At 39.4% G+C, this 17,232-nt stretch overlaps 1 protein-coding gene and 1 long non-coding RNA gene across 4 annotated transcripts; both read left to right on the top strand.

Annotated features, from left to right (window-relative positions):
• On the top strand, positions 1-3,055 carry LOC134070827 (T-cell surface antigen CD2-like). The gene is made up of 5 exons (XM_062527285.1): positions 1-140; positions 605-880; positions 1,005-1,253; positions 1,484-1,636; positions 1,945-3,055. Exons 1-5 carry the CDS (start codon positions 77-79, stop codon positions 2,019-2,021), a joined length of 819 nt encoding a protein of 272 aa, XP_062383269.1. The 5' UTR covers positions 1-76; the 3' UTR covers positions 2,022-3,055.
• Positions 3,056-4,624: 1,569 nt separating this feature from the next.
• Positions 4,625-13,647, top strand: LOC134070826 (uncharacterized). 3 transcript variants are annotated; one of them, XR_009936990.1, is made up of 12 exons: positions 4,625-4,762; positions 5,409-5,672; positions 5,848-6,093; positions 6,284-6,415; positions 6,804-7,700; positions 8,253-8,555; positions 9,057-9,302; positions 9,507-9,638; positions 10,062-11,845; positions 12,226-12,498; positions 12,621-12,866; positions 13,241-13,647. It is a non-coding gene; the product is annotated as an uncharacterized LOC134070826 (long non-coding RNA). The 3 variants fall into 3 exon arrangements; XR_009936991.1 differs by having other exon boundaries at positions 6,804-8,555; positions 9,099-9,302; XR_009936989.1 differs by having other exon boundaries at positions 6,804-8,555.
• The last annotated feature ends 3,585 nt before the right edge of the window (positions 13,648-17,232 follow it).

The following is a 17,232-nucleotide window of genomic DNA, read 5'->3' as shown; positions in this document are numbered from 1 at the left end:
TTGTACGTATACACACTCACACACAGGAAACTCTCTCAGCTAACCTGATATTTGCGCTTCTAAAGGACGTGAGAAGATGAACTTCCAAATTGCTTTGGGTTTTTTGAGTCTTTATATTCTTGCTTTAACGGCATCCCGAGGTGAGAAAGGATTCGTCAAATCTGTATAAAATAAGCAAATTTTAGTTTTAATAATTCACTATAATAGGTTTTCTGTGGTTTTACGTTAGTGTGATTTAATAGGCCACATAAAGTATTGTGAATATCTCTCTGCTTGACATTCTAATTAAATTCTATTAAAAATTGACATATCAAGCCTAATCATTTGTAAACCAGTAACTTAATTTGACAAGATACAGTGCTGTCACCTAAGGGACATTGTTCATATTCAACCATAACAGTTCACTGCTTGGTGATCTATACAATTTTGATCGATCAGTTTAAATGATGTGTCCATATAGTTGGTGAATAAACTTGTCAGTGAATTCACAAGATTCACATTTCCTTTTCATGAATTGGTCAAATGTTAATGTGCTTCATCAAATTAAATTCTTGTGTATTTGCGGTCACTGATTTCATGATTTGTCCTTGTTCTCTCAACACAGAACTTAAATGTGTAACAAACAAATATGTAGGGGGATCCTATACGATTACATTGAATTCACCCCAACAAAATGGAGATTTGCTGGTCTGGAAATGTAATGACAAGATCATTTATAAACGGAGGAGGGGAAAGGTTGATCCAGCTGCAAATGTGGATGACCTAGGCTCCCTTACTCTCACAAATATTTCCAAGTCAATGGCCTGTACATACAAAGCTGAACACCATGATAGGGATGGGAGATTACTTAAAGAATACTCTGAGAGTCTCTGTGTGTTCTGTAAGTAAAACAAAACTGCCCTAGACTGGCTTTGTTTAGAAAAAAACTTTTTCATGAAATATCCAATATTGCCACATGTTTGTAATGACAGAACCCAAATAATGTGTGAATTCATCTGTTCTAGCCAGGATTCCAGACCCAAAGCTGGAGGTGGAATGTTCCCCATCAGGTGTGGCGACCCTCCAGTGTGGTCCTAAGAACCTTCCTGAGGGCATCACACTGGCATGGTTCCAAAACAAAAAAGAGATGAAAATGAAGTCTAATCCTCTAACACTTCAAAAGCGTGGGAGAAAAGATCTCTACAAATGTAGACTTAGTAATGGTCTCGATTCAGGCAGAGAAAGTAAAGAAGAAATGTTATGTGAAGTCTCTGGTAAATATCTGTAACAAAGAATCTATCTGTCAATTTATGTGTGAAGGTGGGGAGGATGGTCAGATTATTTTTAACATGAATCTGCTCTGTAAGCTCTGTGAAGGTTTTTGCTTGTAACTTGTGGGTGTCTGTAACAATGTCTTTATTGTGTGGTGGTTAAACACCTCATATTGTTTCAATAAAGGTCTGTTGAGCCTCTATCGCACTCTCTCTTGCACTCTCTCGCCTAGGAGGTGTTTCAAATAATAACCTGCTGTTTGGCTATAACAAGTGGGTGATGATTGGAATCATTACTGGTGGAGGATTTCTGCTGCTGGTCCTGATCATCTCTCTGATCGCCATCTGCTGCAAGAACCATCGCAGAAGGAAAATGAGGCAACGAGGTAAACTCTCTCTCTCTCTCTCTTTCTCTCTCTCTTTCTCTCTCCCTCTCTCTCTGATCTCTCCAAAGGCATCAGGCTGGTAGTGCATTAGAATGGTTCCACATCACTATTGTCTAACATGTGACATAAGTCACTCAAAGAGGGAAGAGAAAAATATCTTTATCTTTCTCTTAATCACACTATACACACACGCGCACACACATACACACACACACACACACACACACACACACACACACACAGACACACACACACACACACACACTAATCTTGGCTTGCCTAGATTGTCACTTTTTTATTTATCCCAGACAATGAGGAGCCAAGACTTTGTTACCGCAAAGACACCAGCACGGATCCTCGGCAACTGAAACAAGCTGCTTTTTAGGAGCAGAGCAACATCCGGGCCCCAGAGATGGACCCTCCCAGCCGCCTGTCAGCCCAGTTCTGAGCCTCAGCTATCGGGGAAAAAGCCCCAGGGACACCGGGAGCACCGGGAGCACTGGGAGCACTAGTAACACCAGTAACACGTCGGAAGCTGAACCTCTATCCAAAATCCAGGACTCTGCCAGCTCAGATTGCATATGAACAGTTCTTGTGTTTGTCTGTGTGTGGAACTGAAAGTAGAAAACTCAACCATTTCAAAGATCACTTCAGCAAAAGTGGTCAAGCCAAACAGACAGCTTCTGTGCCCCACGTGACATACCACCGGACCCTGCAGACCCTACAGTGCACCTACTGGGCAAACCTCCCCTTAAAGAGGAATAATGATGTATGTGCAAATAGCCTTTACAATTCAGTTTCTCTATGGATATTACCTCACCAAGTCCACATGTCATCAAGTGATATGTTAGGCTACTTGTTATATTTGAAGCACATGATGAGTTCACTTCCAGCTTTGCATAAACCAAATTGAAGTTAAACGTTTCAGACTATGTTTGCATGAATCAGAAGATTCAGTTCCTTGTCTATCCTGTGTCTTTGTTGGTGCATCGTGATTTGTTAGCCTTTGACTTTATTTGTTTTCAGCAAGTTCAAATGAAATACAACCACAGATAAAGAAAGTGGGTGCAAGCGTCATGTCAGATTCAGACAACCATGCATATGGACTGGTACAAATGCAGTTCTACACCTTACCACTTTCAAGCCAACTTTTGTTTTCACACCACTTAATGTCAATACTTTATAGATCTGCTGTAGACTAACATGCCAAAGATACTGACGGTTCATAGTGGGCAAATCAACTCAGAAATCATACTGACATCTGGCTTGTGGTATTTAGTGCTACTAATAATCCCTCTATTATAGATGTATGCTGCATGATGTAAAATCCCACATGAAATGTATAATCTGAGTCCTCATACTGTATTTCTGACAACAGAATTTCTTATCTTGAGTCGACATTAAAATCCCTGGCAAATGGCTGATGGCTTGATACATGGAAATTTAGGACTATATACAGTATAGGCCTATACTTTCGCTTCCCCCTTTAACATATGGAGTTTCAATACAATGTTTTACTGCAATATAGTAAGTAATGAAGTAGAAATGCTGTAATAACAAACTGATGATGGTAGTCAATAACATATTTAGTTCAGCTGTTTTTCACTTGTCATAGTGTCACTAGGTGTCAGTAGTAGACTAACTCAAAGATTATACACACTCCAGGCTGCTTCTGCCTGTTTGATGAAACATAAACTCCCTCATTTTTTACGAATTCATTTTTTTAGGCATTTTAGTATGACCTTGAGGAATTAAGAAAACATATGTACTGTAGTGTCAATAGGACCAATAGGAAATGTCAAAATCAAGATGCTTAGCGTCTTATCGATTTGGAAAAATTAGGTCGCATGACAGCACATTAATGTGGGTGGGAGTTTGTTTTGTTTTGTGTGCAAAGGAGTTTTGCAGCTGCAGTGGGGTCGTGTAGTTCCGTTCCGTACTGACTGTGATGCACCACAAACTTTGATGGCTGGTGAGACTGAATGAGACAGCAATGATACCCCTATTGCCTACATGTTCCATCAATTCAATGTATACTTTTACATCACAAAATTTTCTTAAGCAGCATTAAGTAGAAAGTCTAAGACAGAATGTTATTTTCAGCATGTTAGATATTTCCAATACCAAGATTTTCTGACCTGGTGTCATGGGACACAGCAATGAATGAAGACATAGTGACAGATTTAAAGCCTAGCAAATACAGCCAAGATATAACAAACGAAGACCTTTGTAGACTGTTATAAGGAGCTGAATGAAATAAACATTCTAACTGCCTGTTTTTCATGAAAAGCACTTTTGTATTAAAAGCCTGTAAAAGGAAGCAAAAGTGAAGAATTTATGGCAGCCATGCTACGAGCATACTAGTATGCTCATAGACTACTGCTTATGGACTACTTTGACCTTTTTTGACATTTTCTGATAAAATGTCTGTACTTCTATTAAAGTGTGTGTTTCAGATGCTTTATACAACTCTGTGTAACAGTGGAGTCATTTAGTTTGATAAAATATTTCTGTGCCTTACTGTACATAAAGGTTTGAGTTTTTGGTCTGGTTATAAGTTTCAACATTTTAGTATCCTGTTTAAATAAATGCAGACAAGATGTCTGTCATGTTATGATGGTGTTGGCCTATGCCTAAATAAAGAATATTTGATTGAAAATATAGTTATATATTGAATAAAGTTATTTTGGATATTGATAAGGTTATTGTCCAGGGACACTTTAAATATTTGAGCTATTTTGCCTTACCTCTGAATAGACTTCAATAAAATGCTGAATTAAAAATATTCTGTAATAGTTTTGCCCATTACAAAAAGGAGCATGTTTTGATCATGCTGACAGATTCATTTCTTCCATAGTTGAACCATTACCACTGAAAAGCATCCGCAACCACACTCACCCATACACCAGCATACGTACACACAGACGATGTTGGGGGCTTCAAACACCAAGTAACCACTCATACACACACACACTCACACACACACACACTTGCAGGTATATCACACTCACATGCAGGAAACAGTCTCTCTCAGCTAACCTGACATTTTCACTTGTTAGAATATGAACCTCCAAATTGCTTTGGGTTTCTTGTACCTTTATCTTCTTGTTTTAAATGCTTCCAAAGGTGAGTAATGATTTGTTTAGGTCTATATCAAATATTTTTGTTTTATTGATTAACTAATTTAGGCTATGAGGTTTAAATCATTTCTTGTGTTAATGTCTTTTAATAGGCTATAGAATACAAAGTGTAATATTCCTGTATAATTGAATTACATTAAACATTGATACATCGAGCCAAATCATTCTCGTCATTTACAGACCAGTACTAACTTAATCTGTGTCAAGATACTGTCACCTAAGGTATCACAGAAATGGTTGATATGAAATGCCAGAAAACAACACAAAACTGTAAACAGCAAAAAAGTGTTACTGCTTAAACATGGCCTTGTAATGATCTGTAAGAATCTGATGCATCTACAGTATATATAATTGACATAAGATGACAAAAAACACAAAATCACAAACAGCATGACAGATCATTGCAATTGCACATTCCTGGTGATCTGTAAAACATCCGTTCATCAGTTTAAATGATATGTCCACATATTTTGTAAGTGAATAAACTTGTTATTGAATTCACGGAATACACAAGGATGCGTTGACCATTTCCTATTTTTAAGAATTGGTTACAACATTTTAACATGATTTATCAATTGAAATCTTTACATTTTCTGTCACTAATCGAATGATTTGTCCTTCTCTCAACACAGAGCTTCCATGTGTAAACAAATTAGAAGGGGATTCTCATATCATTACCTTGAATCTACCTAGAAAATATAGAGTTTATGATCATCTGATCTGGACATGTGATGGCAAGAGCATTTTCTATCGTCAGTCATGGGAATATAAAAATTCGGACATTTATGTGGATGACTGGGGCTCCCTTAATCTGAAAAACATTTCCAAGTCAATGGCTTGTACATACAGAGCTGAATATTATGAGGAACAAAGACCTGAGAGACTCTGTGTTTTCTGTAAGTATAACCATGCACTGTAAACCCTGATAAGTTGAGTTTACTCGAAATCAAAATGGCACAACAGTGGCTGATTGTCTAGGATGGTGTCACACTTTATTCATGAAATATCCCAACTTGCCATGTTAGTAATGACAAAACCCAGATCATATAATGTGTGATTCATCTGTTGTAGCCAGGGCTCCGGTTCCTAAGTTGGAAGTGGATTGTTCAACAGGTGTGCCAATCCTCTGGTGTGAGCCTGAGAGCTTTCCTGAGGACCTCATATTGTCCTGGGTCCACAACAACAGGGTGATAAAGGAGAAGAGTAACCCTCTACAGCTACAGAAACATGAGAGAAATGATCGCTACAAATGTAGACTAAGTAACAGTCTCAACAAGCAAGACAGTAATGAAGAAATCGTGTCATGTGGAGACTCTGGTAAATATCTATAACAAAGAATATGCATAGTTGAAAATCGGGTAATTTGCGTGTATGTGTATGTGAGTGTGCGAGCGCGAGCTCGCACCGCACACGTGTGTGTCTGCATGTGTTTGCATGTGTGTGTGTGTGTGTGTGTGTTTGTCGGTGTTTCTCTATGAGTGGATAATTGTGAGTATTAATCCTCCAGATGAGTTGATCTGCATGAACAAACAGATGATGCTGGGTATCCTGACTGGATTTCTGTTACTGGTTTTGACTCTGTCACTTGTGGTTGTAATCTGCAAGAACCGTGCCCTTAAAAAGGAAACATGGAAACATGGTGAGTGATTTCTCTTCTCTAGTTACACAATCACACAGGAAATGTCCCCCAAGAAGGAATGAAGTGTTTTGGCACTGCTTTCCTGCCAACATCACTATTGTGTAACATGTGACATACCTGAACAAGTCTCTCAGAGGGGGAAAGGGAAAGTCATGGAAATGGAAGAACAACTTGATCTTTCTCACATTCACATTATATTAATACATAACACAGAGAGAGAGAGAGAGAGAGAGAGAGAGAGAACACACATACACACACACACACACACACACACACACACACACACACACACACACACACACACACACACACACACACACACACACACACACACACACAGTTGCATTTAATCTTGGCTTGCCTTGTCACTCCTTCATTAACTCCCCAGACAATGAGGAGCTGAGCCTCTACTACCTCAGGAACGCCAGCACGGATCCTCAGCAAGTGCAACAAGCTGCTCGTGAGAACCAGGGCCACATCCGGAACCAAGAAATGGACTTAAATGAGTATCATAACTCTGACATTTGTTTGTGACTTCAGTTTAATTTTAGTTTCTTTTCCATGTGCAAAAGTGGTATAGTTTAGTTTCAGTTTTGCAGAATGTGCAATTGTGAATTGTGGTGCACTCATAGACTGTAGAAAATAGGGTGCACCACAGTCAGAAACGAAACTACATAATCCCACAGCAGCTGCAAAAATCCTTTGCAAACAAAAAAAACCTACTTTTTGAGCATTTAATGTTCCAACATGCTTTAATATTCCACCGTTTGGGGAATCAAGCTCATTTTTCACCTCCCCTCTAGCAAAACAATTGATATTTACCTTTTTCCCGTTCATTCAGCTGTTCTGTAAGTCTGACTTTTAGCTCCAGCCTAGCATAGATCATTGAATCAGTTGAATTAGCATATTCCCCCCCTAGTGGTCATACTTGAAAAGCACATTTGCTCACGTAGCATAATACCAGACACAGAATTGATTTAAAAAAAAAAAAAAAAAAAAAGTTTAATGTAAAAAGAAAGTTTTAGTTTTAGTTGCAGTTTTGGTTGTGTAGCTGAATGTTTCATATATAAACATATATTTAATGTGCACATCTATAAATATTTTTCAATACAGAAGTCACCTAATAAAGTTTAGGTTTGTAGTGTGACACACACAAACTTGACACTCACACGCAGGAAACAGTCTCTCTCAGCTAACCTGACATTTTCCCTTTGTTAGAATATGAACCTCCAAATTGCTTTGGGTTTCTTGTACCTTTATCTTCTTGTTTTAAATGCATCCAGGGGTGAGTGATGATTTGTTTATGTGTATATTACTGTAAATATTTTTGGTTTTTTGTTCACTAATTTAGGCTATGTGAGGTTTAAGTCATTTCTGATGTTAATATCTTTTAAAGGCTATAGAATATAAAGTGAAATATCCCTGTATACCGATTGACAGTCTAACTAAATTACTTAACTTAAACTACATTAAACATTGATACATCAAGCCAAATTCTCATGTCATTTATAGACCAGTACTAGCTTAATTAATCTGTGTCAAGATATAGGTATCACAGAAATCATTGATATGAAATGCCAGAAAACAACACAAAACTGTAAACAACAAAAAAGTGTTACTGCCTAAACATGGTCTTGGTAATGATCTGTAAGAATCTGATGCATCCGCTTAAATGATGTGTCCACATGCTGTATTTGTACGTGAATGAACTTGCCAGTACACGTTGGCCATGTCCTTTTTCAAGAATTGGACAAAAAAATATACATGGACAGGATAAAATGAAATCCTTGTGTATTTTCTGTCACTAATCTAATGTCTTGTTCTTCTCTCAACACAGAGCATCCATGTGTTAACAAATTAGAAGGGGATTCTCATATCATTAGGCCTACCTTGAATTCACCTCAATATCGTTCTAATAGTCTGACCTGGACATGTGATGGCAAGACAATTTATGAAAAGTGGAGGAAATGGAATTATCCAACAGCACATGTGGATGCCTTTGAGGGCTCCCTTATTCGGATCAATATTTCCAAGTCAATGGCTTGAACATACAAAGCTGCATATGATCACGATGGTTCTATGCAATATGGTTATTATGGGGAACCACAATCTTAGAGATCTGAGAGACTCTGTGTTTTCTGTAAGTATAACCATGGCTGTAGTGGAGGTTAAACACAAGTAAATACAGTTTATCCACCTCTGAAATTTCAGAAATAGAGATTATCCACCTCTTATCAGAGTTTATCCTCTCAAAATTGTGTATTAACCAATTGCAACCTTTAACATTTAAAAATTCGCACTGTATTATCCACATTCACAATATGTACACTCATCAACACTCTGAACAATTTAATTACAATGGTATTGTTATTGGACAGTAACCTCCTCCACCATCATAAAACATGTTCTGGATGCATTTTTAAACAATACAATATCACATGGCACAGTCCACCTTACTGTGATCACAGAATTTACCCACCCCTTATTTTAGCACCACACCCCTGAGTATAACGAAATCAAAATGGCATAACAGTGGCTGATTGTCTAGGATGGTGTCACACTTTATTCATGAAATATCCCAACTTGCCATGTTAGTAATGACAAAACCCAGATCATATAATGTGTGATTCATCTGTTGTAGCCAGGGCTCCGGTTCCTAAGTTGGAAGTGGATTGTTCAACAGGTGTTGCAATCCTCTGGTGTGAGCCTGAGAGCTTTCCTGAGGACCTCACATTGTCCTGGGTCCACAACAACAGGGTGATAAAGGAGAAGAGTAACCCTCTACAGCTACAGAAACATGAGGGAAATGATCGCTACAAATGTAGACTAAGTAACAGTCTCAACAAGCAAGACAGTAATGAAGAAATCGTGTCATGTGGAGACTCTGGTAAATATCTAAAACAAAGAATATGCATAGTTAAAAATCGGGTAATTTGCGTGTGTGTGTGTGTGTGTGTGTGTGTGTGTGTGTGAGTGTGCGAGCGCGAGCTCGCACCGCACACGTGTGTGTCTGCATGTGTTTGCATGTGTGTGTGTGTGTGTCTGTCGGTGTTTCTCTATGAGTGGATAATTGTGAGTATTAATCCTCCAGATGAGTTGATCTGCATGAACAAACAGATGATGCTGGGTATCCTGACTGGATTTCTGTTACTGGTTTTGACTCTGTCACTTGTGGTTGTAATCTGCAAGAACCGTGCCCTTAAAAAGGAAACATGGAAACATGGTGAGTGATTTCTCTTCTCTAGTTACACAATCACACAGGAAATGTCCCCCAAGAAGGAATGAAGTGTTTTGGCACTGCTTTCCTGCCAACATCACTATTGTGTAACATGTGACATACCTGAACAAGTCTCTCAGAGGGGGAAAGGGAAAGTCATGGAAATGGAAGAACAACTTGATCTTTCTCACATTCACATTATATTAATACATAACACAGAGAGAGAGAGAGAGAGAGAGAGAGAGAGAGAGAGAGAGAACACACATACACACACACACACACACACACACACACACACACACACACACACACACACACACACACACACACACACACACACACACACACACACACCACACACACACACACACACACACACAGTTGCATTTAATCTTGGCTTGCCTTGTCACTCCTTCATTAACTCCCCAGACAATGAGGAGCTGAGCCTCTACTACCTCAGGAACGCCAGCACGGATCCTCAGCAACTGCAACAAGCTGCTCGTGAGAACCAGGGCCACATCCGGAACCAAGAAATGGACTTAAATGAGTATCATAACTCTGACATTTGTTTGTGACTTCAGTTTAATTTTAGTTTCTTTTCCATGTGCAAAAGTGGTATAGTTTAGTTTCAGTTTTGCAGAATGTGCAATTGTGAATTGTGGTGCACTCATAGACTGTAGAAAATAGGGTGCACCACAGTCAGAAACGAAACTACATAATCCCACAGCAGCTGCAAAAATCCTTTGCAAACAAAAAAACCTACTTTTTGAGCATTTAATGTTCCAACATGCTTTAAAGGGATATTCCACCGTTTGGGGAATCAAGCTCATTTTTCACCTCCCCTCTAGCAAAACAATTGATATTTACCTTTTTCCCGTTCATCCAGCTGTTCTGTGAGTCTGGCAATACAACTTTTAGCTCCAGCCTAGCATAGATCATTGAATCGGTTGAATTAGCATATTCCCCCCTAGTGGTCATACTTGAAAAGCACATTTGCTCATGTAGAATAATACCAGAGACAGAATTGATTTTAAAAAAATAAAATAAATACATAAATAAAAAAGTTTAATGTAAAAAGAAAGTTGCAGTTGCAGTTTTGGTTGTGTAGCTGAATGTTTCATATATAAACATATATTTAATGTGCACATCTATAAATATTATTCAATACAGAAGTCACCTAATAAAGTTTAGGTTAGTGTGAAATGCTCAGCTAACCTGACATGTTCACTTTGTTAGAACATGAACCTCCAAATTGCTTTGGGTTTCTTGTACCTTTATCTTCTTGTTTTAAATGCATCCAGAGGTGAGTAATGATTATTAATGATATATTAAATATTTATGGGTTTTTTGTATTCAATAATTTAGGCTATGTGAGGTATAAGTCATTTCTGATGTTAATATATTTTAAAGGCTATAGAATATAAAGTGAAATATCCCTGTATACCGATTGACAGTCTAACTAAATTACTTAACTTAAACTATTAAACATTGATACATCAAGCCAAATCATTCTCATGTCATTTATAGACCAGTACTAACTTAATTAATCTGTGTCAAGATACTGTTGCCTGAGGTATCACAGAAATCATTGATATGAAATGCCAGAAAACAACACAAAACTGTAAACAACAAAAAAGTGTTACTGCCTAAACATGGTCTTGGTAATGATCTGTAAGAATCTGATGCATCCGTTTAAATGATGTGTCCACATGCTGTATTTGTACCTGAATGAACTTGCCAGTACACGGTGGCCATGTCCTTTTTCAAGAATTGGACAATAAAGTATACATATCAATGAAATGAAATCCTTGTGTATTTTCTGTCACTAATCTAATGACTTGTTCTTCTCTCAACACAGAGCATCCATGTGTTAACAAATTAGAAGGGGATTCTCATATCATTAGGCCTACCTTGAATTCACCTCAATATCGTTCTAATAGTCTGACCTGGACATGTGATGGCAAGAACATTTATGAAAAGTGGAGGAAATGGGATTATCCAACAGCACATGTGGATGCCATTGAGGGCTCCCTTATTCTGATCAATATTTCCAAGTCAATGGCTTGAACATACAAAGCTGCATATCATTAAGCAATAAGCCCCGAGAGGCTGTGGGTTATACTGTATAATCGAACAGCTAAGGGGCGTTGTTAGGCACAATGGTTATTATGGGGAACCACAATCTGAGAGATCTGAGAGACTCTGTGTTTTCTGTAAGTATAACCATGGCTGTAGTGGAGGTTAAACACAAGTAAATACAAACTTTGCAAACTAGGCTGGTTTTCATGAAAATACTCAACACAATTCATAAAACCACACACCCAAACTGCAAAATACCTCCTATATCCTACAAAATTAATATCAAAATCAAACAGCATACAGCATACAGTTCACTGTTTAAGCACAGTATTGGTAATGATCTGTGACATTTTGATTAATCAATTTAAATTATGTGTCCATATATTTGTTAGTGAATAAGTTTGTTGTCAGGGAATTTACTGATCCAGGCTGGATCCAGTCCATTTCCCTTTTTATGAATTGGCCAAAAAAGTGTACATCTCAATTTGATTCACTTGTCCTTCTCCCAACACAGAACTTCCATGTGTAAACAAATTGGAAGGGGAATCCTATGCCATAACATTGAATTCACCTGGAAAAGACAGAGATATGCTGTCCTGGAAATGTGAAGACAAAGTCATTTATAAATGGAGAAAGGGAAAGATTGACCCATTGGCGAATGTGGATGAACATGGCTCTCTTATTCTGAACAATATTTCCAAGTCAATGGCTTGTACGTACAAAGCTGAACATCATGATAGCGATGGGAAAGCACTTAAAATATATACTGTGAAACTCTGTGTGTTCTGTAAGTATACAACAAAGTCAAACTGGCATAGCATGTAGTTAACTGACTAAGAAGTTGACAGACTACTCATGAAGTATCCAGTCAGACAAAGCCCAAATAATGTGGTTATTCATCTGTTCTAGCCAAAGCTCCAGTTCCAAAGTTGGCCGTGGATTGTTCAACAGGTGTGCCAATCCTCTGGTGTGAGCCTGAGAGCTTCCCTGAGGACCTCACATTGTCTTGGGTCCACAACAACAGGGTGATAAAGGAGAAGAGTAACCCTCTACAGCTACAGAAACATGAGGGAAATGATAGCTACAAATGTAGACTAAGTGACAGTCTCAACAAGCAAGACAGTAATGAAGAAATCGTATCATGTGGAGACTCTGGTAAATATATGCAACAGAGAATCTATAAGTGCATAGGACCATTGTTTCAAAATGTCATAGAACTGCAATCATTACATTATGTTTGTACCATTAAATGCATTGGCACAGTGTTGTATAATTGTTGCAAAAATAGAGTAATATACAGTCACTGCTGAAATGAACTGCCGGACCATCAAATACTTTTTCTCTCCCTCTCTCTCTCTCTCTCTTTCTCTCTCTCGTGCACACATGACAAACCACAACTCCAATATGGCCATGCCCCTCCCCCCCTCTCTCTCTCTCTCTCTCTCTCTCTCTCTCTCTCTCTCTCTCTCTCTCTCTCTCTCTCTCTCTTTCTCTCTCTCTCACTCACTCTTTCTCTCTCTCTCTCCTAGGTTCAGACAGTTCAGATGATGAGCTGATTTTCTTTATTAAGCTGGCCAGTGTGGGATTTCTCCTCCTGGTGTTCACTCTGTCGCTGGTAGTTGTCCTCTGCAAGAATCATCACCTACAAAAGAGGAGACATGGTGAGCTCGTAGCCAGCTATGATGTCACCCAGGTCCAAACCTCAGTAAAGTTTTAAGAGATTAAAATGAAATTTGAAGCTAAATATATCACCTGAAAAAAATACATGTTGAAACTGTCCCCGTATCAAGTGCATTCTTAATTTAGTTTTTAATGTGTGGCCGGAATTACTGTCAAGAGTATTTAACATTACAGCTGCATTGGAACTACTGTTCAACGTTTCCAGCCCTGGAAATGGATTAACTAGAAGTGACCTAAATAAACCACTGAAGTAAAAGCTGAGAGAAAAAAAGAGTCTGTCTATACTTTATTTGCGTACTCTATATTGCCCCGTTTTTTGCTAATGTGTTAAGTGTCTATTTACAGAGGTTGTTCGCTTCTGAACTAGATTCGTTACTTCATGCAGTGCTCTGAAAAACAGGATATTGGGGCACAGGTCTAATTTAAGAGTTAGAGTTAATATACATATACCAAAAATTGGTTTAGTGACCTAAAACTCAACATGCAGACAGAACAGGCTTCTATCTCTGGATGTGTGACTATTTTATAGGTCACAAAAGTGATGATTCCAGTTACAAATAGTTTTGATGGAGCCACACATTATATTACAGTAAACATAGAAAGGTGCCTCATAGAGACAATACATATAGACATTAACCAACTACTTCAACAACCTTCAAGTCTACCAGCCCACCATGGAAATTACAACTGGATGGCACCAGGTGGAGAAAGGAATAGTAACAGGCAGAGCCATAGAGAGAGAGTTGCGACACGCTTTGATGTCGCCGCCACACGATCAAAAGTTCCAAAAGACCTGCGCTGAATGGCGGAATTGGAGGGGGGTTGGGTTGTACTTCTAGATGCTGGAAGGTGTAATCAATTAACTCATTAACTACTGACCAAGAGATTGGCTGTAAACAGTTCCAAAAGTCCCATAACGAGGAAATAGCCTGGAAAAAGCGCTGCCATTTTTTCCTATGGAGGTCTATGGGAGTGTCGCCACTCTGTTTTATCTACCGCTCTGGTAACAGGGTGCTCCATCTCTCCTTTACTCGTCACAGCAGCAGTTGAGGTCAGAAAGTGGAAAACGGATGGTCAGGTGGAGGAGTCAGGTCCCCGTCAGGTGAGAGACTCCCTGCAATTACAGGGCAACATGGATGATGTCACTCAGAGGTGGACATCCCGGGTACAGAAAAAGTCCTGCCAAGTAGGCTACTTGATCCAACCATTTAGTGAACCATCTCCTAACTAGCTGCCAGGTAGATTAGATAATTAGTGATATCACCTGTGTTAAATGCACTCGTAGAAAGAATATATGGCATATATTTTAATCTTTGGAACCAGGAATGTCCGCCTCTGATGTCACTACACTCCTTCAGACTGTGGCATGCGCACTAACAGGCTTCTGAAAAGGCTTTGAAGAGCTGCTGATTTGAGCCAGGATGAAGAGAAGCCATCAAAGTCCCAAAGTCTTTCGATCCACAAAGGAGCCAGGACGGACAACATCTCATTCTCAGTGAACAGTGAGAAGATTCCACCCTTGGTAGACCAACCAGTGAAAAGCCAGTGAAGGGTCTACACTGCAGACCTATCAGTCTCAGACAAGAACACGGTGTTACCAGTTCACCCTGTTCGTCTGAACTGCATCCATCCAGAAGAAGCTTGGCCTTCCCCAATGCCTGTCTAGCTCTGTTTGGGAGAAACACCCTGATGCTTCTGACAAAAACCATCAGCTTAGGCAACAAATGGGAAGGTGAAGCTGTTGCTTGAGCTGAAAGACTCGCCTGAGCCAGTGGTATAAAATGGCAAGGCCCAGGTTCATAGCAGAAGAAAATGAGATGCAGCTCAGGCAGTACACCAGGCCATAACCCATCTGAAGCACCAGGAGGTTGTGGGGATGGTGCAGCATGGCAGGGCAGGCTTGGGATGGGGAACACACCACCCAAGAGGTGGTCTAAAGCCTCAAGAATGGAGAGAAAAAAGCTGGTGATTTGGCAGCGTTTAAGCTGGTGATTTGGCAGCGTTTAAGATCAAAAGTCATTTGAAGTCTACTTATCCACTAGGACACTGAGACTGAGAGAGATTCAAATGCAGAGAAACAATAGAGTTCATCTGAATTTATTCTAGCTGTAAAAACACAAAGCAAACAAGTCTGGATGCAAACAGTCAGATTCAGACAGCAATGTATATGAACTGGTAAGCATTTAGTTTTACACCTTACCACTTTCAAGCCAACTGTGGCCACAGTTTAAGGTCAATGAGGATCTGCTGTTGACATAATATGCCAAAGATGCTGAGGGTTCATTGTGGGCAAATCAACTCATAACTCATATCTGCCCCCTGGTGGTATTTAGTGCTATGATTCATCTTTGGGTGCCTCTCATTTGGGCTTTTATACACCCTCCCTTCCTTCCTCGATCCTCGTCCTCACTGATCTACATAAAGAATGATGGGGCGGCAACAATGGGATAGTCTATCCAGTGTTAGTTATAAATCAGTGGGAACGCCCCTCGAGGATCGATCGACCATCGAGGAGAGATGTTGAGAGGCACCCTTTGTGTTAGACTGATGGCTGTATAAGGCTCAACTTTAAAATATAACATCCCCCTCTAGTGGGCATACTTGAAAGGTTAATTTGCTCACAATTCATACACAGGTGATTCAAAGTGCTTTACAAATATGAGCAGATGAAAGAACATAGGGGAAAAAGAGAAGGGCAAAGGAAAGCTTAGGAAAAGTTGGTAGTCGATCAAGCGTTCGACCTACAGTACAGAGATGAGCTGCAGAGGCCAGAGGACATACTGTATTTCTGAACAGAGGAGAACATGAGAGTAGGCTACACATATCTGAAGAGGAGGAAAAGGGAGGCTATACATATTTGAAGAGAAAACAAAATGAGGGTACGCTATTTTACTATTCATTTAAGAGAAACAAATAAAGCAATCCAATGAAGTTGTGAGATTTACAACTCTGCTGTTTTTGTCCATGGAAGTGGGTCTATGACCTGGATCGGGGCAGCCGTGGCCTACTGGTTAGGGCTTCGGTCTTGTAACCTGAGGGTTGCCGGTTCAATCCTCAACCAGTCCACGGCTGAAGTACCCTTGAGCAAGGCACATAACCCCTCACTGCTCCCCGCACGCCGCTGGTTGGGCAGGCAGGTCACTGCTCTGGGTTGTGTGATTCACCTCGCTGTGTGTTCACTAATTCGGTTAAATTGGGTTAAATGCAGAGAACTAAATTTCCCTCACGGGATCAAAAAAGTATATATTCTATTCTTCTATTCTACAGTAAGCAGATAGGTTGGCCTACCTGTTAAGCCCCAGGAACTGGCACATGGCGGATGGTTTAATAGATGGAAATTTAGATGACCTTCTTAGGTAGGCCTATAGTTTATCTACCTTTCACATTTAACACATGAGAAGTTTCAATATCATTTTAGATACAATGTATAGATAATGTAGTAAACATTCCACATTCTTGTTATAGCGTCACTAGGTGTCAGTAGTAACTCAGATTGGTCGCGGCAACTCATACACATGTGCTTCTGCCGATTTAAATGAACTTGAACTCATTTATTTGATGTCCATTTCTGAGCCATTTTAGCCATGTAGAAAATTCTCATATATTTAGTGAAACAATATTGCTTTGTTGTAGTTCTTTTCAATTCTAAGGCATGGCAAGATTTAAACATGGCCATTGTTTTAGGTACAGCCACCAGACAGATCAAATTTAGCTGAACGGTGTTTAAAATAAGCCATGTATATAGTGGGCTTGAGCCTAACTGTCAAAATCAAGATGCCTGATCAATTTGGAAAAAGTATGTTGCATGACAGCAAATCAAGGTGAGTGTGAGATGAGGGTG

This window comes from Sardina pilchardus, chromosome 23 (assembly GCF_963854185.1).
Source record: "Sardina pilchardus chromosome 23, fSarPil1.1, whole genome shotgun sequence".
Taxonomy (NCBI): Eukaryota; Metazoa; Chordata; class Actinopteri; order Clupeiformes; family Clupeidae; genus Sardina; species Sardina pilchardus.
This window is presented reverse-complemented; position numbering and strand designations above follow the sequence as displayed.

Excerpts from the sequence above, each read along its gene's own strand:
- LOC134070827 (XM_062527285.1), top strand. The coding sequence starts at position 77 with ATGAACTTCCAAATTGCTTTGGGTTTTTTGAGTCTTTATATTCTTGCT. Across the intron at positions 881-1,004 it reads TGAGAGTCTCTGTGTGTTCT|CCAGGATTCCAGACCCAAAG; the intron begins GTAAGTAAAACA and ends CATCTGTTCTAG. Across the intron at positions 1,254-1,483 it reads AATGTTATGTGAAGTCTCTG|GAGGTGTTTCAAATAATAAC; the intron begins GTAAATATCTGT and ends TCTCTCGCCTAG.